Here is a 23,626-nt window from a genome sequence, read left to right on the forward strand (position 1 = left end):
CCTTGGCTTTGGGGAAGGGAAAATGATGGCTTATAAGAATTCTGGGGAGAATCATTAACTTGCTTTTTCTACAGGAACATTTCAGAGACTGGTAATTAGGGCAAGGCGATTCATGAAGTCTGGTTGTGCCTTACAGTTCCAATATTCCCCACACTGGACAAGAAACACCACTGATAGGGAGCTATTTCCCACTTTCCCTCATGTGGGGTAGACCAGCTGGCCTGTGGCTGATGGATTCTTCTATCTCCATCCTTGGATTTCCACCCTCTGCTGTTCTGATCTAGGTGGTTAAACCTAACTGCTCCAGTCTGTCTTTCAAATTGCAGGGTGTTAAGGAACTATTTTATCTCCAATTGCATTCTAAAGAAACAGTTGCTGCTACTCCTGCTTGAGGCAAAACTTCAACTAGTACCCAGCCATGGTTGATCTCTTCTGAGATATTTATTTTCGTTTACAAAATGGAGCAGCCTATTCCATAGTGAATATTTCGTTCACCCTGGTGGGATGATAACGGGGCATAGGACACAGTTTCAGCTGATGTTTAATTTCAAAAAAAGAGGCAAGCACACATGACCACTGTCAATGAGTAATAGTAATAAGCAGGCCCTGGTGGCACCTGTAAAATCAAGTGTCTCCCTAAGGCGCTAATGCAGGGGGCTTGCAATGTAGGTTAAGTTCTAGATGGTTACACACTTGCAGGATTTCCACACTGCATGTAGGACAAAACTATTTGCCATTGTTGATGGTTTTGCCAGGAATCTCTCTCAACCATTCTATCAGATTCCCATCTAGGCATGTAGAAGCATATACCTTCTGACATGAAGTTTGAAGAGCCATGTACTTCTTTGCCTTACAAAATACATGGTGAATGCATGCTGAAATGCATGTTCAGACAAGCATTTCATGACCTCTGCAAATAGGCAAAGCCAGCATCCACAAAGACTAAATCCATAATCAGCAGGCTCAAGCACACAGGCATTTCAGGCTCTTCTTCTACCTCTCAATCGGCATATCCAATTAATCCCCCATAGTTGCTGCTCCAAACCTCAAGAATGCATCCTCTATTCAAGAGCAGTGCCACAGAGCAGATTGTTCTGACCTGGGATCCCTCACAGCCTGCAGCAATGCTGAGGAACTCTGTGCCTGTGGGGATTGGCTCCTTGCCTCAGCATATTGTTCAAATGTGTCAGAGCCTTCTAGAGAACAGGGATAGACAATACCAGCTCAGAATCATTTTGTTTTTAATTTGGTAATGGGAAAACCCACACAAAATGACCAAAATACAATTAACTTTGAACTCCATGAGCCTTCACAGGAAAATGCATCCATTCATATGCTAAAGTCTCTATCAGAAGGGACAGATGTTAGAGTTGTCACACTGAATCACCACTTTGAATGCTTTATGAACCTTAATGAACATCCTTTAGGAGCATATACGTACAGAAAATAAACCTAAAGGCAATAATACCTATTGTTACATTAAATGATTTGGTTTGTCTTTTTCTCTTCCTTTCTTTCTCAGACTTTTTAGTGAAGCCACCAGGATTTATTAGCAATGTCATTTCATAAGGTATTAGGGCCCTAACCAGTCTCAGAAAGGTGTTCTACTGGGATCCTCAGTAGAAAAGGAGCTGATAGTTTTGTTCCTGGGCATGATGCATGCCATAAAGAACAGTGAATCATTAAGCTACTGATGCAGGAAGACTCAGCACACCGAGTTTAGTGATTTTTCCTTCCAGAGAAAGCAAAGTGATTACTATGTAGTGGAAAACCATTGCATAGGTGACCCCAGAAGAAAGGTCTAGGGAATCCTGACAGACTTTTATTTACATCCATCATTCTTAACTCCTTAGACCCCTTAATGTGCCATCTGTCTGTGACACCCTGGAATATAGCATTGGTCACCCTTGTTGTCCTAAGCAGAGGAGGTGATAGGGTGAAATAGAGTGTTTTTGTGTTTTTTTTTTTTTTTTAAGATATATAATTAGACGGTTTTCACTTAGCCTCTGGCTCCCTTGAAAGGTCTGAGAATTTCACTTCCATTCTACAAAATGAGGCAAACATTGGTGACACCGGGGTCCCCAAGCCAGCTCAGTTGCCAAGGTTTTGCATGTCCTTGAGGAAGTCATTAAGCTACTCTGGACTTCTGTGACCCACATGTCTAAAATGAGGACAGTCATAATTATAGGTTGTGCAGAGGGGCCATGCAAGTGGTCAGACAGAATTTGTTCTCATATTTTAAGAATATATAAAAGATTATACAGAGAGAAAATGTCTATGGCCAGCATATGTGTATATGGTGACATGTTTTCCATCCAAAAGTATTCCTGGGAATAAGTGTTAGTACTGAGCGCCTGCCATGTTAACTCTTCTATGTTTATTAATCTTTTTAAATTCTTACCCCAAGTTCAAAGCTTTAAATCATTGTACAGATGAAGAAACTGAGGCACAGACAAAACCACACAGTAAGTACTCCAAGGGCTCAACTTTGCAGTTTATTTACAAAACCTAAACTCTTCTCCTAAGCACTTGATCAATGGTAGCTACAGAGTGGAGGTTCTCAACCAAAGTGATTTTATATTCCTCTACCTATGAGGCATTGGGAGTTTGTGGAAATATTTTGGTGGTTACAAGAGGGAGGGAGGCAGGGTGCTTTTGGCATCTATGGATAGAGGCCAAGGATGCTGTTGAATACCCTATGATGAATAAATAGGACATCCCCTCATAACAAATAATCAGTAGGTCCCAAATGTCAATAGTGTCAAGTTTAGAAACCCTACTATTAAGTGGAACAAGATGGTGCAATTGGATTGTTGTATTAATAGCTAACTTAATTGCCAATGCAGCTTCATTATTTCAGGCATTAAAAAGAGTTGTAAGAAGGTAGGTTAAAGCCTCGCACTCCCAGAAGCTGCCTCTTGCCATGGAGGTTGGATCCCGTGTCTAGTGAAGGGGCTAAATCCAGAGTTGGATCCCAGCTTTGCTGTGAGAGGACTGGCCAGGCAGTTACTGAGTCTCTCAAAACCCTTTTCCTCATCTGTACAACAGAGGCAAGAGTTCTTACCTGATGGGGCTGTGAGGCTCCATAAGATAATGTGTTTAACTGGCAAATGCCTAATGAACTGGTAGAATTGTTAATATGTTGGGGCTTCTCAGTGGTTACAGTCAGAGCAAGAAACAGATGTGCTAGGTCAGCACCAACACACAATCCAGCAGCTGCCTGATCTCTGGAGAACATCGGATGAGCCACATCAAATACACAGTGGCAATATGTCTAGCCAGCTCTCCTCTCTCTAAGGCAGATGTATTTGCATGGGAGTGTGGAAAGCATTCTCTCTCTATATCTGGCAGTTTTTATAGCTCTGTGGTGTAAATGGTACTTTATGGTTTTAGTTTGACTTTTCCATACCTCAAAGTTTTGTCTGCTCAGCCCTAGTGAAAAACATTTAAAAGTGGAGAGTAGAGGTTCATATCATTAGATTTCATGACACTCTTGATTTCTGTCATGCTAACAGGAAAATCAGGTAGGAGATAACATTGGAGGAGTTTTTACATGAGTTAACATTACTATTTTTTATTTTCTTTAAGCAAAAATACAAAACTAGTGTCAAACACACAAACACACACACACACACACACACACACACACACCCTCCTCATTTTTGCTCCATCTGGAAATCTCCATGAGTTTTATGTTTTCTCTCACTATTGGAGGTGTAAACATTATTCGCCCTCCTCTAGAAATTGCTATGGGGCAAAGCCAAAAGATATGAGTCGTGATTGCTATTTCTTCCCTCAGCTGAAAATTCAAATGCAATTGGTAGATTTCTAAGAGTACAGTTCTAAAGACATAGGCACTTAAGTCTTTTTAGAGAGATGTTGTATTTTTAATCAAGCAAATGTTTTAATTATCAACATGCTTTCTGCCCTCACTCTCCCATAAAACCTGGTCATGAATTTCTCACAGGTTTTCTATAGAAATACAGAGGAGTGGACTGCTCCTTTGAAGCTCTGATTGTAAGGGCTGAGAAAGCCCTTGGTTGGTGTTCCCATGGGTGAATATGCTGATATAATTTTCCTGAGCCATAATAGTTTCTGCATTATTTCTGGGGTTGTTGGCAGGCCAGATTTCAGGGCAGGTCTGCTTTGACTTATATTTGGAAATCTGCAGAAAGAGGAGTCTTCAAGGAATGATGAAGATTACTCCTTCTCTCTCTCCTTCCTTCATCATCTTCTTCTCAGCCAAAGAGGAAGGCTACTTTGTACATAAATGAATTTTACTGGCAAATTCAGTCAAATCCCCAAAATAACATATGCCCATATAGTGAGTAGATACTAGTTTGGAAGAAACACCAGACTTGGATTCTTGCCTTTGTTTTGCAGACAGGTAATTATGAAATTAAGCATGTTGTGTGACTCTTTGGACCTCAGTTTCCTCTTCTGGCAAACAAGTGGGCAGGGATCCCTGGTATTGAGCTAAATTCTAAAAAGCTCGAGGGATTAGACTAATGGGAAAAATGAATAAAATAGGCTGGGCAGAGCATTTTCTAAACTGGGGATCCTATGTCCCCTCTAAGGGGGTGAACTTTATGCTCAGATGATTCTATTCTAATGCTGTGTGAAAATGTGGGCACAGGGATGCCAGACCACTCCCCACCCACTATTTTTTTTCCAACAGAAGTTTGAAGCTCCAAAAATTGAGACTTCTAAGTAAAATATCTTGAATTTCCAATTCTCATGTTGGAAATGAATATTTGGTGAGCCAAACATGTCATTTGGACTAAATATGGCTCCAGGGTTGAAAAGCTGCCAACTCTGAGCATCATTTTTTCTATGACTATGACCAATAAGAGCTCTTTAACGTGTGTTCAACCATACTACATACACGCAAAATTCTATTCTTTACTCCTAGATAAAATAACCATCAACATTCAATGCCTGCAGATATAACTCAAGTCAGCTACTGAACATGCTTAATTTGCTTATTTAATTCTAGAACTGTTTCCTCTGACATGGGGACTCATAGAGTGATATGAATAGGAAAACAGAGTAAACTACCTCATGTATCATGATACATGCATAGGACTCCACATGAGAGTTGTTTAATTAGACCTTTTCCCAGTAATCTACCTCCCAAGATTGATGGGAAGTGAAGGCATTTATGGTACCTTGACCATGGGCATTCAAATACATTAACATGATGAGGAGAAAAACACTGTGGTTCTTTTCATTTTAGCTGGAGGCGTATATTTGAGTTCTTCCTTTCTCATAATTTATTTTTAATTTTATATCTTGGGAAATAAAATAGTAGCTTTTCTTTTCTTTTTTTTCTTTCTTTTTTTTTCTTTCTTTTTTCTAAAATATAGCTTAAGTCACTTCCAGAATGTCCCTAAATGGCTTCTCTTCAACATCTTGGAGAAGGTTTATGAGAAATAATAAGCAAAAGAAAAATATTAGCTATCTGTAGTCAACAAAGCAGACACATGTAGGCAAGTTTGCTGTTATGGTTTAACTGGCTTTCCTGATCAAATAAGGTCAGGATATTTTTTTTTCATTTTATGTTTTTAGGCTTCTCAACAATTTGTTTTACTAAATANGCCAACACTCCTGTGCTAATGCAGGAGGTAAAATGATTATATTACTAGAATCTAAACCTAACCAGAGACTTAATGCACTTGATCAGTTAATAATTTGAAGCATTACTGTACTGGGTGGTAACTGTAGGCAGGGGGACCAGCTAGAGGAGGTGAGTCACTGGGGACATGGGGACATAGCCTTGGGTATTATATCTTATCCCTCTGGCTTTCTCTCTCTCTCTCTCTCTCTCTCTCTCTCTCTCTCTCTCTCCTGGCTATCAGACATGAGCAGTTTTCCTCGGTCATGACCTTCTGCCATGATACTCTGTATCACCAAAGGCTCTGAACAATGGAGTTCGACAACCATGAACTAAGATCTCTGAAACTGTGCGCTCAAATAAATTTTTCCTCCTCTAAGTCATTCTTGTCAGGTGTTTTTATCACAGAGCTGAAAATCTAACTAACCCACTTTCCTTCCAGAGTTTATTATGCTACCCATCAAACTGTTGAGCAGAATACCTTTGGTACAGATGTGGATGCTGTCCATTCTAGAAGTCACGTCCATCTCAACTGGCTTGAGACCTGTGTAATTCACAATCTACCACCAAACGCTGCATTTTAATTTTTGTTGTACAAATGAGACAGAAAGACATTTCTAAGTTCCCATGGGAAAATCAGCTCCTTGCAAACTCTCTAAGGTATTTCCAAAAGGCTTATATCCTCATGGCAAAGTCCGTGCTGTGAATAAAGATTTAGTAACTTCCCCAACAGTGTTTCTCCAACTTTGGTAAATCATGGACCAGTCTAATTTCAAAGCAAATTTCCACTAGTCAACATTTAAAACATTTTTTAAAGACAAGCGAAGAATTACAAACAAAATTTTTTTAAAAAGTATAACAAAATAGCCCATCGATTAACTACTATTCTATTACCCCTCAAATTTCATGGAAAAAGTGTTATATCAGCACTAAGATTGTGTTAAGGACATAGTCTTAAAATATAGATCTGTACCCCGAGTTGGAAAAAATTAGCTTTATAAAAACTCACCACATTTTCCTGATTTTTGCTTCTTATTGGCCAGGAACATGAAGACTTTGGGAGAATGTGGTAACCACTATATTAATCCCTCCAGTGGCCTCAAATTGTTAACTCCTTAATGGAGAACTTAATAAAACATGATCACAAAGTATTTAACATCAAGATATCAGAAAATCTTTCAACTAGATAAGATTGTCTTTGCCTTTTAATCTGAAACCTCATAGGAAGATCTGAAATGACAGATTTTGAATTTAATGAAAGAAGGACCTTGTCTGAAAGCCTCTGCACTTGGGTGGAAATAAGGTGGGATTTGGATGTGGATTTTTATGGAACAAACAAGCAAATTCTTTTGAATCTGACTATATAGGAAGCCAGTTCTAGTACCCTCTTTGTGGACACCGAGAGAAAAGAGGCAGCACACTTTACCTTTGGAATGCACATTGTGGGCTCGGACAAGCGAGGGTAGGTGTAGGAGCTGTAGGAGTGTCCCTGGGGATGGGTTTTAAATGCACTTGCTCCGAATGGCATCATGGGTTCCTGCAACCCTGAGCCTGACCTGGACCTCTGCCGCATGGCCGGTTGAGGGCTCCTCTGATTCAGGTACGAGGACTTTGGCCTCCTCTCATAGTCGTCCAGGCTGGGTCCCCAGTCACTTTCGCTGTACACCAGACTCTCCTTGGAGCACCCGCTGGTCCCTGCAGTTCTGGAAGGCGTGAATTGGAATGGGTAATCCAGCGGGGAGCTACTGGAGGCCCGCTGGTAGTCCCACTTGAAGTCACTATAGTCACTTGGTTTGCTCAGTGAGTCCAAGTGTGCGTGATAATCGGCGGGAAATCTGGCAACGTCACTTTTCAAAGGCTTCACCTCGGAATAGTAGGCCTCCCCATGTTTCATCTTCATTACGTGCCCGTTTTGCTTGACCGCGTGGTGGCTGCCTTTAGAGTAGGGGTCCACCTCGTCTCCGTAGAGACTCTTTTCCCTGTACTTCTCCGTGGCGTAGTCTGCAGTGGTGTCGGACTCGCTGGAATACTGTGAGAAGGTGATGAAGCCATTTTCTTCCGAGTGGCCTTGACCGTGGCTGGCGGCTCCTTGGTCCGGGGTGGGTGGGCTTTCTTTCCTCAGGGAGTTGGAGCGAGTCACAGAGATGTGGTCGAAATCCTCCAGCAGGCCGTTGATGGAGCTTTCCTTGCAGGGTTTGTTTCCTCTAACGATTGTCTGGGAACAATAAAGGGAATACTGTTTAGAGAAGACATTTCATGGTTAAAATATTGCTGGAAGAATTCTACCCTCACTCCGTCCACTTTAAACCACAGAAGAAAACAGATGCCAGGAACATTTTAATTTAAAAGAAGAAGAAGAGGAGAAGGAGGAGGATGAGGGAGGGAGGGAGGAGGAGGAGGAGGAGGAGGAAGGAGGAAGAAAAGGAGGGGGAGAAAGAGAAAGGAAAGGAAAGAAAAGGAAAATGGTAAAGAAGAAAGCAGATGTCAGGAACAGTTGAGAGAGAGAAAGAGAACAAAAAATTGTTGATTTCACTAGCAAATAAAAACAATCGCAGCTTGCAAATGTATCCTTACTTATTTAAGCAGAGATATTAATTAAACATCAAAATTCTACTTAGAAGACCATCTAGGCTATCACTTTCTTATTTACCAGCTTTATCCTTGCCCCCGTTTTTGCACCTAAATAAGAAACCTAGCCATCTAATAAACTTATGATATTAAATTTTAGTTTCATAATGATTAGTTATAAAAAGCATGTTTGTCATTGTTTTACATTCATTATTCAGATGACTTGCAAAACTATTAAGCTTGAGTATTAACTAGAAATGGGTGCTCTTTTTTTGCATATTTGTGGAAGACATAATTGATGCTATGAGACTTTATTGAACAGAAAGCCACTTTCTGAAACTGTAACTAGGGAACAGCATGGAGGTTATTGTGTAGTTCAATTTGTAATCAAATGTGATATCCTTATTAAATAGGTAACTGTGATGCCTGTCATGTGTACGCTTCCATACATCATCAATGTTGAATTTTGGATGGCTTGGTAATGATGCAGTTGTACCTGGGTCTTAGTGACAGATTGTTCCCTTTAATAAACCTAAATAACACCAGATTATGAGGAACAGACAGAAACAGCAAATCGCTTACAGAGCCAGTCAACTGTGCCTTGACAATGACAAAGTTTGCAGCAAAATATGATGGGGGTGGATAAAAGAACAAAGAACAGAATGTTGTGACTTCCAGGATCTCAAGAGAAAAATACTTTGAGTGTAGCAAAGAGTTTAAAATCACCTCAATACAATAGGAAACTTCAAACTGGGAGAAAAAGACTAAGTTGGCCTGAAGCTTATGCTTTATAGATCAGAGTTTATCAGATTATTAGTGGTGAAAGAAAAGATTTTGTCTTTCTTCTTCCAAATAATCCTGAACAAACACTTTTACCTATTTCCTTTTCTTTTCTATTTTAGAATATTTTTAGGTTAACAGGGAAGTTACAAAGGAAATGCGGAAATTTTCATTGATCCCTCATCCAGTATTTCCTGTTGTTGCCTTACTCTTAATGAAATGCCACCTTTATCAGGATTTCATTTGCTTTCTCCTGTGCCTCCTCTTTATGATATGAAATTTTAGGTTCATAATGATTGGTTATAAAAAGGATAACTCTGGATGTCATTTATCTGTCATGTCTTCTGAGTCTTCTCTGGTCTGTGACAATTTCTAAGACTTTCCTTGGCAGTTCTAAGGAGTACTAATTGAGGACCAGTATTTTGCAGAATGTCCCTCAGTTGGATTTGTCTGATGGTTTTTTCACGGCTAAACTGGGGTTATGGGTTTGGAGGAAGGAGGCAGCAGAGTTGCATTTCCAGCACATCATATACTGGGTGAAAACCATCAACATGGTTTTCTACTGATGGTGTTAACCCTGGTCACTGGTTTGCCAGGTCTCTGCATCGTCATTTATACCTCACGCTTCCCCATTATAAGCAAGACACAGGTGCAGGCCAAACTCAAGGAATGGGTAGTGAAACTCTAATACCTTCTTGGGGGAGTAGATATTTGGCATCTTTCTGTACAGGAGATTTGTTTATGGTCCCCTATTTTTTTTTTTTTGTTCAATCATTTATTTGTATCAGTACAGATAGACCCATGGATATTTATTAAATACTTTGGGCCACTAATCCCATATTATTTGCTTTGTCGCTCAAAAGGTTCCAGCTTCCATCATTGGGGGCTCTTTCAGGTTGGCTGCTGTATCCCTATGTAAATCCCTTTTCCGTTTATGTTCTGAGCACTTCCTTACTTTCCATCACGACAAAATGCTCTTGGTTCATCTTTCCCCTGCCTCTGCCTCCAAATCAATCATTTCTTCAAGGAGCTATGGTGCTTTTCTTGGAAAATGATCTTAGAAATGAAGATGGGGATTCTGGGTGTACTCATTAATAGCTGGGTGTCACTGCTTCTAGCCCCTCCCAGTGAAGAGAGCGAGAGGACATGTGCTTGTATACTAACCCATATATAGATACACATTTAGAATTCTATCTAGATATCTATATTAGGCTAAATATAAATTTATATTGATATCTCTGAATCTAATCCACCAGGTTTTATTTTATCTTTCCCCCTTACTTATTTGTAACCTGCCTCACTAAGAATGAAAATGGGGATCCTACCATCTGCCATTCATTTACTTACTCTATTCTCAGGATAATCGTGCAGCAGTTTTAGTATTATTAACCCACTCTAACAAGGGAAACATCTTTGCTAACTAGAGTTCAGGGTTTATGTCAAGATCATCTTGACTTCAACCTTAAAATTTCCATTCAAACAGTATTTCAAGTTGGCTTAGGTGAGTATTTGCCTTCTGTGCACTCTTCAGTGTAATAGTGGGTTCATTCAGATTTCTGTGAAATATTAGAAGAGTCACTGTTTTCTGTGTAAAAATCAATCTGTGGCCTCACTGGGGAGTCTGCTGTTTCTGTTCACTTGTCAACATAGAGCTGGTGAAGTGTGTTCAGTTCATCGGTAAATTTATAGCAGTAAATTCAATAAATGGAATTTTCTGTTTGTTAATGTTGAAGAAATATTAATATTACTATGAGCTAAATGCTGTTTAAAATAAAAGATAAAGACTGCCTATTGAATAAGAATTGTTCTTTTAAAAATGTATTTATTATAATTGTATTGAATCTTAGCTGTATAACGATTATGAGCTTTGTGATATTAGGCAAGTTAGCTAAACTTTTTTTCCCCACATTTTTTATTGGAGCATTATAGTTGCATATATTGGTGGGATTTATTGTTACATATATATATACATGCACACAATTTAACAATATAATTTGGCTAATAACACTCCCTAGCATTTCTCCCCTCCCTCTTCATCTCCCACCACTTGGTCCCTTTACTGATTTCCCTTTGACTTTTAGATCCACCCCCAACATTCTTTTCCTTTATCCTCTCTAGCTTCCACACATGAGAAAAATTTGCCATGATGATCTCTAGTTCCATCCATTTTCCCACAAATGCCATCATTTTATTTTTCATTATGGCTGAAAAAAACTCCATTGTGTATATATACCACATTTTTATTTATCCATTCATCCATTGATGAACACCTAGGCTGGTTTCATAGTTTGGCTATTGTGAATTATACTGCTGTAAACATGGATTTGCATGTATCACTGTAGTAAAATATCTTTAATTCTTCATGATAAATATGGAGAAGTAGCATTGCTGGGCGATTTCTATGGTGTTTGTACTAATTCACAGAATTAAAATGATCATACATACCAAAAGCAATATACAGATTCAATGCATTGGTATTTTGACACCATCAAAATACCAATGACATTCTTTACAGAACTTGAAAAAACAGTCCTAAAATTCATTTGGAGGAATAAAATACCCAGAATAGCTAAAGCGATTTTCAGCCAAAAAAAAAAAAATCAATGCTGGAGGTGTCATAATACTTGACTTCAAATTATACTACAGAGTTATAGTAACAAAAACTCTATGGTAATGGCATAAAAACAGACACATAGACCAAATATACACAACAGAAGATCCATAGACAAACCCATATAGATAGATAGTTATCTGATCCTTGACAAAGGTGTCAAAAACACACATTGGAAAAAAAGACAGCCTTTTAAATAAAATGGTGCTGGGAAAACTGGCTATCCATATGTAAAATAATGAAACTAGACCCTTATCTCTCATCCTGCACAAAAATCAACTCAAAATGGATCAAAGACTTTGGAATTAGATTAGAAAATATGGAACTTCTAGAAACTAAGGTCAATCCTCCAACTTTTGGCACAGTCAATGACTTTCTCAATAGGACCCCTAAAGCTCAGGAAATAATACCAAGAGTTAATAAATGGGACAACATCAAATTAGAAAGCTTCTATATAGCAAAGGAAACAATAAAGAATGTGAAAAGAGAACACCCAGGAGAAAATCTTTGCTAGCTACTTTTCTGACAGAGGATTAATATATAGAATATATAAAGAGCTCAAAAAACTTTACACCCCAAAACCAAATAACCCAATTAATTAATGGGCAAATGGACTAAAACCAGACACTTCTCAAAAGAAGAAATAAAAAATGAACAGCAATACATGAAATATGTTCAACATCTTTAGCAATTAGGGAAATTAAAATCAAAACTACATGGATATTTCATCTCACACCAGTCAGAATGACAGTCATTAAGAATACATATAATTGCTGGGTGCAATGGCACGTAGCTGTAATCCTAGTCCTTCAGAAGGCTGAGGCAGGAGAATCATAAGTTCAAAGCTAGCCTTAGTAAAAGCAAGGTGCTAAGCAACACAGTGAGACCCTAACTCTAAATAAAATACAAAATAGGGCTGGGGGTGTGGCTCAGTGGTTGAGTGCCCCTGAGTTCAAACCCCAGTACCCCGCAGCCCCCCCCCCAAAAGAACACAAATAATAAATATTGGAGAGAATATAGATAAAAAGCAACATTTTAATCTAACCTTTTAAAACACAGTAATTAAAACTTATTTATTTATTGTGGTGCAGGGATTGAACATACTAGGCAATTGTTCTACCACTGAGTTATCCCCCTAACCCTCAAACCATAGTTTCTTAATCCTTAAAATGGCAAGAACAAATCCTTATCTCATAGTGTTAACATGATAATCTAATTAGATAATATGTCCTGGCATATAGAAAGTACCAATAAATAGCAATTAGTTATTTAAATATATTTTTCAGTAATAGATGCTTAAATTAAGTTGATGATTTTGGGAAAATGGAAGCTACAAATAGTAAAAAGAAATCTCAGATTTATAAATTATAAATCTAAGTAGAAGGCTTTAAAAATGACTATTTGTAATTTTAGATACCAAAAAACATAAGATTTGATTGGGTTATTTATTTATTTTTGGTGCTTAGCTTTTTTAGTTCTTTATATACCCTAGAGATTGGTGTTCTATCTGATGTGTGAGAGGTAAAAATTTGTTCCCAAGATATAGGCTCTCTATTCATCTCACAGATTGCTTCTTTTGCTGCAAAGAAACTTTTTAGTTTGAGTCCATCCCATTTATTGCTTATTGGTTTTAATTTTTGCATTATAGGAGTCTTATTAAGGAAGTTGGGCCCTAATCCCACATGATGGAGATTAGGGCCTACTTTTTCTTCTATTAGACGCAGAGTCTCTGGTTTAATTCCTAGGTCCTTGATCCACTTTGAGTTGAGTTTTCTGCATGGCAGAGATAGGGGTTTAATTTAATTTTGTTGCACATGGATTTCCAGTTTTCCCAGCACCATCTGTTTAAGAGGCTCTCTTTTCTCTAATGCATGTTTTTGGCGCCTTTGTCTAATATAAGATAATTGTAATTTTGTGGGTTAGTCTCTGTGTCCTCTAGTCTATACCATTGGTCTATCAGTTTGTTTTGGTGCCAATACCATGCTGTTTTTGTTATTATTGCTCTGTAGTATAGTTTAAGGTCTTATTCTCAGAAGAGGATATGCAATCAATAAACAAAAATATGAAAAAATGTTCATTATCTGTAGCAATTAGAGAAATGCAAATCAAAACTACTCTAAGATATCATCTCACTCCAGTCAGAATGGCAGCTATTATGAAGACAAACAACAATAAGTGTTGGCGAGAATGTGGGGGGAAAGGTACACTCATACATTGCTGGTGGGACTGCAAATTGATGCAACAAATATGGAAAGCAGTATGGAGATTCCTTGGAAATCTGGGAATGGAACCACCATTTGACCCAGCTATCCCTCTCCACGTTCTATACCCAAAGGATTTTAAAACAGCATACTACAGGGACACAGCCACATCAATATTTATAGCAGCACGATTCACAATAGCTAAACTGTGGAACCAACCTAGATGTCCTTCAGTAGAGGAATGGATAAAAAAAAAAAAAACGTGGCATATATACACAATGGAATTTTACTCAGCAATAAAAGAGAATAAAATCATGGCATTTGCAGGTAAATGGATGGAGCTGGAGAAGATAATGCTAAGTGAAGTTAGCCAATCCCCAAAAAACAAATGCCAAATGTTTTCTCTGATATAAGGAGGCTGACTCATAGTGGGGTAGGGAGGGGAAGCATGGGAGGAATAGAGGAACTCTAGATAGGGCAGAAGGGTGGGAGGGGAGGGGAGGGAGCAGGGGGTTAGCAAGGATGGTGGAATATGATGGGCCTCATTATCTAAAATACATGTATGAAGACATGAATTAGTGTGAACATACTTTGCACACAACCAGAGATATGAAAAATTGTGATCTATATGTGTAATAAGAAATGTAATACATTTCACTATCATGTATTTAAAAAATAAAATCAATTAAAAAATTAAAAAAACAGAAGATTTTATCTCAAATTAATTACAATTGCTATTAAAATAAATACTCCTCATTAGAACTAAAAAAAAAACCTGAATACTTTCAAAGCATTAAGAACTCTATTAATATTTCTTAAAAACATAATGTATCATCAGAAATTTAATAAAATTAAGACTTTCAAGATTTAAATTGAAAGATAGGCATGGAAAAGAAAGAGTATTGGAAGTACACCTAAATATTGACAGGGGTCACCTGGGGAGATTAAGAGTGATTCATATTTTAGACTAGTGTTTTTAAAATTTAATGTGCACACAAATCACCCAAGGGTACTGTTAAAGGGAGGTTCTGATTCCTGAGGCCTGAGAAGAGGCCCAACATGCTAAGAAGCTCTCAGGTGCTGCACCTGCTGGTCTGTGGCTCAGACTGTGGATATAATGGAATTAGTACATTTTTTCCAGATTTTCTGCCATCAGGGTTACTTTTATAGTAAAAATATTATGCAAATATGCCTTTCAGTATAACAGGAGCCAGCACTCCACACACACACACATCCACACACACATGTATTAAATATGTATTTAATAATATATACAATATAGTAGTAAATGTGTTATAGATATCATGTTTTATATATACACATATAAAGTTTAGTATACATATACATATTGTGTTAAAATTACTTGATGCTATCGTCAGTATTGGGAGCTACTCTGTTCAATATTTTCCTGTTTCCTATGGAGGTAAAATACTTTAATGATTAACCAAGATCTATGAACCTTCATAGATTTCACCACTAAGCACCTTTGCTTCTTTAGCATCATGAGCTTACTTGGAAGCTATAATGCTTAGATTACTTGATGAGTAAAATTGGCATATTAGAAAAGTAAAAGTTGGTTGCAGACACTAGAAAAAGAAATTTGAATATATATGTAAGAAAAACAAAATAAAAACAAACAAAACCCAAGAAAAGTAAAACATACTCTAATCAAGCCACTCCATTTCTTGGATCTCATTTTTAGCATTTGAAAATGTTAGTGGATTGTGTAAATGTATTTCTTTTCAAGGAAGCACATGCTTTTTCCTGTTTCAGTGAAAACCATTAACTCATTCCTAATGAACAGAGACTCACAAAATCTAAATATTTAGTAAAACAAATTGTTGAGAAGCCTAAAAACATAAAATGAAAAAAAAATATCCTGACCTTATTTGATCAGGAAAGCCAGTTAAACCATAACAGAAGCAATATTTGTTTTGCTGACTCTTGTTTCACTTATGGAATCAAAACTGGTAAAGCAATAATGAGGAAATGCAAACATATACAATTTTCCAACACTGTTTAACTAGGCTTTGGACTGGGAAAACTGCTGCCTAATACTGTCAGTACCTGATGTTTATGAAAGCAAGATTGTGCAGTTTTAGGGAAATCAATAATACAATCACAATCACGGCAAAAATATCTGTGAATTTTATGCAGTGGAACCTACAGGCATTAAAATCAATGCAACCCAATCTATTTGAAGTCGTGGTTCTCATTGTCTTTCCATTGTACTCTGGACCAGCTCCGCATCTGTTCTGGCTCCTGGTGACAGCAGCCATATTTCACAGTGCTCCTTCCACAGGCTGGTGGCTGGTGATAAGCTATAATGGATCTGTCCAAGAGAACAGCTGTCTCCTCTTGTTCCTAGAGAAGAGATGAAAAAGTGCCTCTCCTCTCATAGACTGTATTGACCTTGACTATAATGAAGTGTGTAATTAACAGCTTTGCCCTAATAAGACCTCACATTTCTTTTTCAAAAACAATTTCTTCTCTGTACCTGAAGAATGAGTTTTATTTTGTCTTTCTGGGTAAATACTTCTCGGGAGGCCAATAAGCCAAATATTCCTATGACTCAAGAATAAACCAACACTCTCCTAGCAAATATCGACTTTGAAACTGTCTACCTAAGTCCTTACTCTGTAGGGAACCAGTTCCTTTGTTTTTTATTCAAGCATATGGCTGGAAACAGCTGGGTGTATGATCACAACAAAAACAGGCATATCTGAGATACATGGATCCTTATGGGAAAAATGCTGAATCTTGTTTGTGTTTTATAATATTACAATACCTCATGTCTATTTTCTTTCATATATGTATAATCCACGTGATTAAGAGGATTACATCATTCATTAAAAGACTCTTCATGTAAACAGGGATGAGAGGTGGGAGGGAAGAAAGGGAGAGAGAAGGGAAATTGCATGGAAATGGAAGGAGACCCTCATGGTTATACAAAATTACATACAAGAGGAAGTGAGGAGAAAGGGAAAAAAATACAAGGGGGAGAAATGAATTACAGTAGATGGGGTAGAGAGAGAACAACTCACAGAGAAAGAAGCTCAGGCCATGCCCTCATTTGTCCTCTATGCTGACTCNGTAGATGGGGTAGAGAGAGAACAGGGGAGGGGAGGGGAGGGGAGGGGGGATAGTAGAGGATAGGAAAGGCAGCAGAATACAACAGACACTAATATGGCAATCTGTAAATCAGTGGATGTGTAACCGATGTGATTCTGCAATCTGTATACGGAGTAAAAACGGGAGTTCATAACCCACTTGAATCAAAGTGTGAAATATGATATGTCAAGAACTATGTAATGGTTTGAACAAGCAACAATAAAAATTAAAAAAAAAAAAAAAAGACTCTTCATGGTTAGAAACCTTCGCCAGTACCTGCAGTCTGAGATATTTTGCCCAAATTGTCTTATTCTTCAGGGATATGTGATACTCTACTATTCACCCAATTTTTCCTGCCCCTAATGTTGATCAAAAAAATCATATAACTATAACTATATATAAATATAAATATATATATGAGATATGGTTAGTAAATATATGTGTGTGTGTGTGCTCCACTTCATTATACAAGGTATTGCTGTGAAGCTCTTCCCCGTCCCCCAGAGACCACATTCATGTAGGTCCATAGGACCAATTCTCACCCATAGAATATGAGCAGGATGTGACAGGTTTCCTTTCCAGGTAAAAGTTACAAAACAAACAACCCCCCTTTCCTCTCTATCTTCCTGTCTGCCAGATGGATGGAGAAAGTCTAGCAAGATACTCTTAGTTGCTAAGGGATGACAGAGCCATGAAATAGCTTTTGTGTTCCACGGTCTAGTTGCTAGGCCATGACAGAGCATGGATGAACCATGTGCAAAGCCCATCTCTGGTCAGGAAAGCTACATTTGATATGGAATGAGAGATTAACTCTTACAGGTTGAGTATCCCTCATTACAAAGTGTTCAGGATGAGAAGTGTTTCAGATTTCAGAGTTTCTCAGATTTTGAAATATTTGCCTAGACTGCTGGTTGAACAGCTCTAATCCAAAAATCTGAAAACCAAATGCTCTGAAATCTGAAACTGTCTGAATATCAGAGTTCAAAAAGTTTAGGATTCCAGATCATTTTGAATTTGTAGACTAACAATGCTTAATCTGTATTTTGTTCAGCCTAAGGGTCAGTGCTATTGTCTGGATTTCAAATGTCCCTCAAAAGCTCATGTTGAAGGTTGGTTCTCAGCGGATGATGCTCTTGAGAGATAATGGGAACTTTAGGAGGTCAGGGGCCAGGTGGGAAGACACCAGGCCACTGGAGGTTTAGTCTTAAAGGGGATTTTGGAACCCCATTCCCTTCCTCTTTTTGTTTCTTATCTACTATGAGGTAAATAGCTTTGCTTTACCATGTGCTTACTACCATGGTGTTCTGCTTCACCAAAAGCCCCCAAAAGACAATGGACCCAAGCAACCATGAGCTGAAACCTCTGAAATTGTGAGCCAAAGTAAGCCTTTCCTCCTTTTAAGTTGATTTTTCTCAGGTATTTGGTCACAGCGCTAGAAGGATGACTAACCCAGTATGTGATAGCACTTGGAGTTGTCTTAACTAATAGATCATGAGTATAATCACTATAGTGATTCCAGAAATAAAAAGCAGTCCTGGAATAAGAAGTGAACAGGAAGCAAAGACAGACTTTATCTTATTCCTATCAGATAGGCTAGGACATCCACACCAGCTCCAGGGATGACAAGGGGAGGAATTTGAATTATGATCCAGACAGTCACTGATGATATCCTGATAGAAGAAATGGCATTGAACCTCAAAACCTGAGACAAATACAGAACTTGGAATAGAGCTGTTATCTCAGCTTATTTTCAGTTGTCAGTGAGTATAACCATGGACAAACAAATATTTTATTTTTCACTATTTTAGGATGAGATATAAATATACACACGTTAGTAAAGAAGGATTCATTAGAGTGTACCCCCCTGGGGGCCAATCCTATAGTTTATGATCAATCTCTGTGATAGATTCCTTGAAAAATATGGACACAAGTGTTCCCTTCCCTTTGCAATGTGACTGTGTAGTTCTTTGCCATAGGGTGGTGGTGGGGCTTGTGTCTCCTACCTTTGAATCTGGACGGTCATGTGGCTTGCTATGCAAATGAAGGTAGCAGAAGTAACATTCTCCTGATACTGAGTCTAGGTATTAAGAAAACTTGCAGCAGCAGAATTCTCTCCCCTTCTCTTCCCAGGTGAACAAGCTTGGGCTAGCCAGTTGAAGTGTCGGAGGTGAGCTATACTGAGGCCATACTAGACCAGTCATTCATTCAAATGCTCTTTTCCTCCATGCTGACTAGAGCAGGGTGCTGCAGAAGCAAGGAAGTATAAAAGCTAGTGTCTGGTCCCATTTGGACTAGGGCAGATTAAACCATATTGCCAGAAGAGCAAGCCTCATGTACCTGTGGAAAGGGAAAGTACTTCTTACCATGATGGACAGTGGGGTCTCTTGATTTGTGAGAACTCAAGAGAACTTGTGCTATTCTATGTCTAACTGTTTTAGTCCATGAAGAATGAGTCAGCATAGAGGACAAATGAGGGCATGGCCTGAGCTTCTTTCTCTGTGAGTTGTTCTCTCTTTCTCTTTCTCTCTCTCATTTTATGGCTCAAGTTATTTGAAATTTGTACAGACTCATGGTTACTATTTTGGTTCTATTTATATAGACTATACATAATAGGTCAAAAATGAACATTTTGGTAACTGTGCAAACTTTCCAACAGTAACTTAGAAATTCTTTTTTATTTATTTATTTTTTATTGGTTGTTCAAAACATTACAAAGCTCTTGACATATCATATTTCATACATTAGATTCAAGTGGGTTATGAACTCCCATTTTTACCCCAAATACAGATTGCAGAATCACATCACTTACACATCCACATTTTTACATAATGCCATATTAGTGACTGTTGTATTCTGCTACCTTTCCTATCCTCAACTATCCCCCTTCCCCTCCCCTCCCATCTTCTCTCTCTACCCCATCTACTGTAATTCATTTCTCAGTTGAGCCGTTTGGTGTCAGTCTGTTTCATCAAATTTAGGTTACTCATAAGGAAGGCATCTGTTCCTTTCTCCTCCTCCTCCTCTTCAATTTTTTTTTGGCAAATCCTAAGTGTATTTTATTTTCAGTTTTCAAAATACCTTGTTATTAATCATAGTCAGCATGTGGTAAAATAGACTTCTCAAAATTATTCTTCCTACCTCATTGAAATTTTTTATGCTTTGACCAACATCTCCTCAACCCCTCACTGATCCACAATCCTTGGTAACCACCATTTTACTTTCTGGCTTCTATGAGTCTTTTTTAGGTTTCACGTATAGGTGAGATCATGTGCCTATCTTATTTCACTTAACATGATGTTTTTGGGCTCTTTGATATTGCCGTGAATGACAGGATTTCCTTCATTTGTTAAGGTTGAAGAGTAAGCATATATCACATTTTCTTTATCCATTCATTGGCTGATAGACACTGATGTTGACTCTGATTTTTGGTTATTGTGAATGCTGTTGTGATGGGCATGGGAGTACAGGTGTCTCTTGGACACATTGATTTCATTTCCTTTGGTTCAATTGCTGGGTCATATGGTAATTCTATTTTTAATTTTTTGAGGATCTATCTCTTCCTATTCAGAGACATTGATACTTTCATCTTTTAATTATTTAAACTCTGAGAAGTCTTACTATATCGAGAACTTTGAAATGTGGTTACAAGGAAATGTAAAATACGTGGTTTGCATTTGTGGTCTGCATTTTACTTCTATTGGACAACACTGATTTAGATTGGAGATTGCAAGCTATGGTCCATGGACCAAATCTGGTATTGCTTATTTTTGTAAATAATATTTTATTGGAACCCAGTCATGCCCACTTGTTTTCATACAGTGAATGGCTGCTAATGCACCACAGTGGCAGAATTGAGTAATTGCGACAGAGACCATATGGTCCACAAAGCATAATCTATTTCCTGTTGAGCCCTTTAATCAAAAAATTTGCTAAACTCTGATCCAGAGTATCACAGGCTATATAGTATTTGATTCATGGGCTGCCCCCAAAAGAAATTCACATAAGCTGGATATGCTTTCTCAGTGTGATGGGAACACATGGTACCAAAGAACCATTTGGTTCATCATTTATTTATTTATTTATTTTTTATGTTTTTAGAGAGAGAGAGAGAGAGAGAGAATATTCCAATATTTATTTATTTATTTTTTTTTTAGTTTTCAGTGGACACGACATCTTTGTTTGTATGTGGTGCTGAGGATCGAACCCAGGCCGCACGCATGCCAGGGAGCGTGCCACCGCCTGAACCACATCTCCAGCCCCCATTTGGTTCATTTATAAACTGTGGTTCTGCAGCAGAGGAGGGTACAAATCACAGGTCTGCCTCTCCTGAAGCAATTCAGTTTTGGGGCCAAGCCAACTGATAAGAATGAGAACCCCAACTCTACTCCCAAAGCATTTTCAAGCAACAGCAGTCAAGAAGCAAGTTTGTTGCATTCTGGCTGGGTTTAGGATAGCTAGGCCTTAGGCCACAGACATGATGAACATAAACAAGAATTTAGCAGGTTTCCTTTCCTCACATAGGATTTGAGCTTTGAAGAATTTATTCTTCTGAGCTCATATGAATAAAATGACTGACACCAATCCTTGAATTGGTTTTAAAGAGCTTCCAGACACTAACAGGAATTAGATACTTACTATGGGCTAGGATGATGAGAAATGTTTTTCTTGCATTTAATCTTCACAACAGAACTCTGAGGTATATAACATTATTGCTACTTTGTACAAAGGATGAAATTGAGGCTCAGAGAGGCCAAGTTATTTTCTAATGTCATTCAGCTGACAGGTGGAGGATTCAAATGCAAGGTTCACTCTAGCCTATTAAAATACTGCCTCTCAATATACTATACAATGCACAGCAGGCCTTATGAGCACCCATAGTGGGTAGACATATATATCAGTAAAAGATGGCAAAGATAGGCTCTACCCCTCCTGGGATTCAGTGAAAGGAATGTAAGAAGTGTATGCCATGGGAAGGGAGTAGCATGTGTTTCCAAAAGCAATACATTTTAAAGAATTTTGAAATTCTGAGTTGGGTTTAAATTTTAAATTCTGCTTAACACTTAGAACTTTCTGGGAATTGGAGAAAAACCAGTTGTCTGACTTGGAAATAATTAGCTTTATAGAAATTTTAAAATTTTGTTTGTAACAAAAGAGAAATCTTGTTAGACGGTCTTTGCTCAAGATTTTGGTGCTCAAAACCATTTATTTAACAAAATGGGTGGTCTACACATCATTAAAAAATCCCCAAATCAACTGATAAAATGATGTTTGAATTATTGCTAATATGTAATACTAAAGATCAAAATTATTTGCTTTCTTTTACAGACTCTATAAAGAAGCAGAAGGCATATTTAGTTTAATTTAGTCAACAAAATTTTACCATTGAGTGTCCCAAACTTAAATTTCTGTCGTTTTTCACTTCCAACCTGACATTTTAAGCCACCTTTAGAAAAATGAAAATTATCTCTTGAAGGCATAATAAATGTGAAGAAACTTGTTAATCTGGAAATAAAGCTGCTAGGTAGTTCGATAACGTTTTAAAGTACAAAGCTGGTACTGTTATTATGTAGTTCACATTTTGGAAATTGATTTGTCTTAGATGCCAAGAAAAAGGTATGCTCCATGGAAAAAAGAAAGGAGAAAATCTGGGTTCAAAATATTCTAAACATTTCAGAAATGTGAAACTTTTATGCCTATTAAATTCTGAGGTCAACTTTACCAAACATTCCTAGCCATTAGTCATGTATTTCTCTTTAGTGATCAAGTCAGAATAATAGTTTCCCCCAAGGAAAGGAACCCAAGGGAGCTTTCTCAATCTTGACAGTGTTCTCTATCTTGATCAGGGTTGTGGTCACATGAATGCATAACTAGGTAAAAATTCTACAACCTGGACATCCATGATTTGTGTCTTTTATGACTTGCAAATCGTTTCTTTGCTGAAATACATTGGAATGGCATCAAGCCTATAGTTGCTTGATGTTCCCAGCAAATATGCAGAACGCTGAGGGCAGTTCCTAAAATATAGGACTATGGATCCATCCAAGAATGGGTGTTTTCCAGGCATTGTCATAGATGGGTGACAGCAGGTAGGTAGCAAAGAACACTAACAATGAGGATGAACCAGGGATTTTAAGTTGGAAGGCAATTAGTAAATGAGGGGGCTGATGGGTAAGGATCATGGAGCTTGGTCAACCGCTAAAGATCAAACGTAGAAAGAAAGGAGTGGTGAGATAGGTGGGCGGCTGAATCCAAGAGGACAAAAATCCTGTTAGTAAAACCCAACCAAAGATATGAAAATGCATCTTGAAAATTCTATTCTTAACAAATGCCAAAGAAGTGGTGTGACTGATGCTAGTAAGAGTTTTTGCAGGGCTGGGGTTGTGGCTCAGCGGTAGAGCACTCACCTAGCACATATGAGGCCCTGGCTTTGATCCTCAGCGCCACATAAAAATAAATAAATAAAATAAAGGTATTGTGTCCAATTACAACTAAAAAATGAATATTTAAAGAAAGAGTTTCTGCAGCTCCCTTTTACTTTCAGTCTTTACCATGTCCACATGCTTCTCAATCTGCAAACCTGGCTCACCCAGAGAAACTTCCAAATCTATAGGGATTTTCCTTATATATGGCAGAAGCGCTAACTACAACATTTCTTTGATTTATATAAGTACATAAATACATGGTTCTTTTTCTTTCTTTCTTTCTTGTTTTGCAAAAAAAAAAAAAAAAAAAAAAAAAAAA

General features: G+C 37.9%; 1 protein-coding gene across 3 annotated transcripts in view; it reads right to left on the reverse strand.

Moving 5' to 3' along the window:
• Pak5 (p21 (RAC1) activated kinase 5) overlaps positions 1-23,626 on the reverse strand; it is a 290,034-nt gene that overhangs the window by 36,101 nt on the left and 230,307 nt on the right. For all 3 annotated transcript variants that reach the window (XM_048811304.1, XM_048811305.1, XM_048811306.1), the window contains one exon: positions 7,041-7,829. In XM_048811304.1, coding sequence (XP_048667261.1) covers positions 7,041-7,829 — 789 coding nt within the window. The remainder of the gene's footprint in view (positions 1-7,040; positions 7,830-23,626) is intronic.

Source organism: Marmota marmota, unplaced genomic scaffold (genome assembly GCF_001458135.2).
Source record: "Marmota marmota marmota unplaced genomic scaffold, marMar, whole genome shotgun sequence".
Taxonomy (NCBI): Eukaryota; Metazoa; Chordata; class Mammalia; order Rodentia; family Sciuridae; genus Marmota; species Marmota marmota.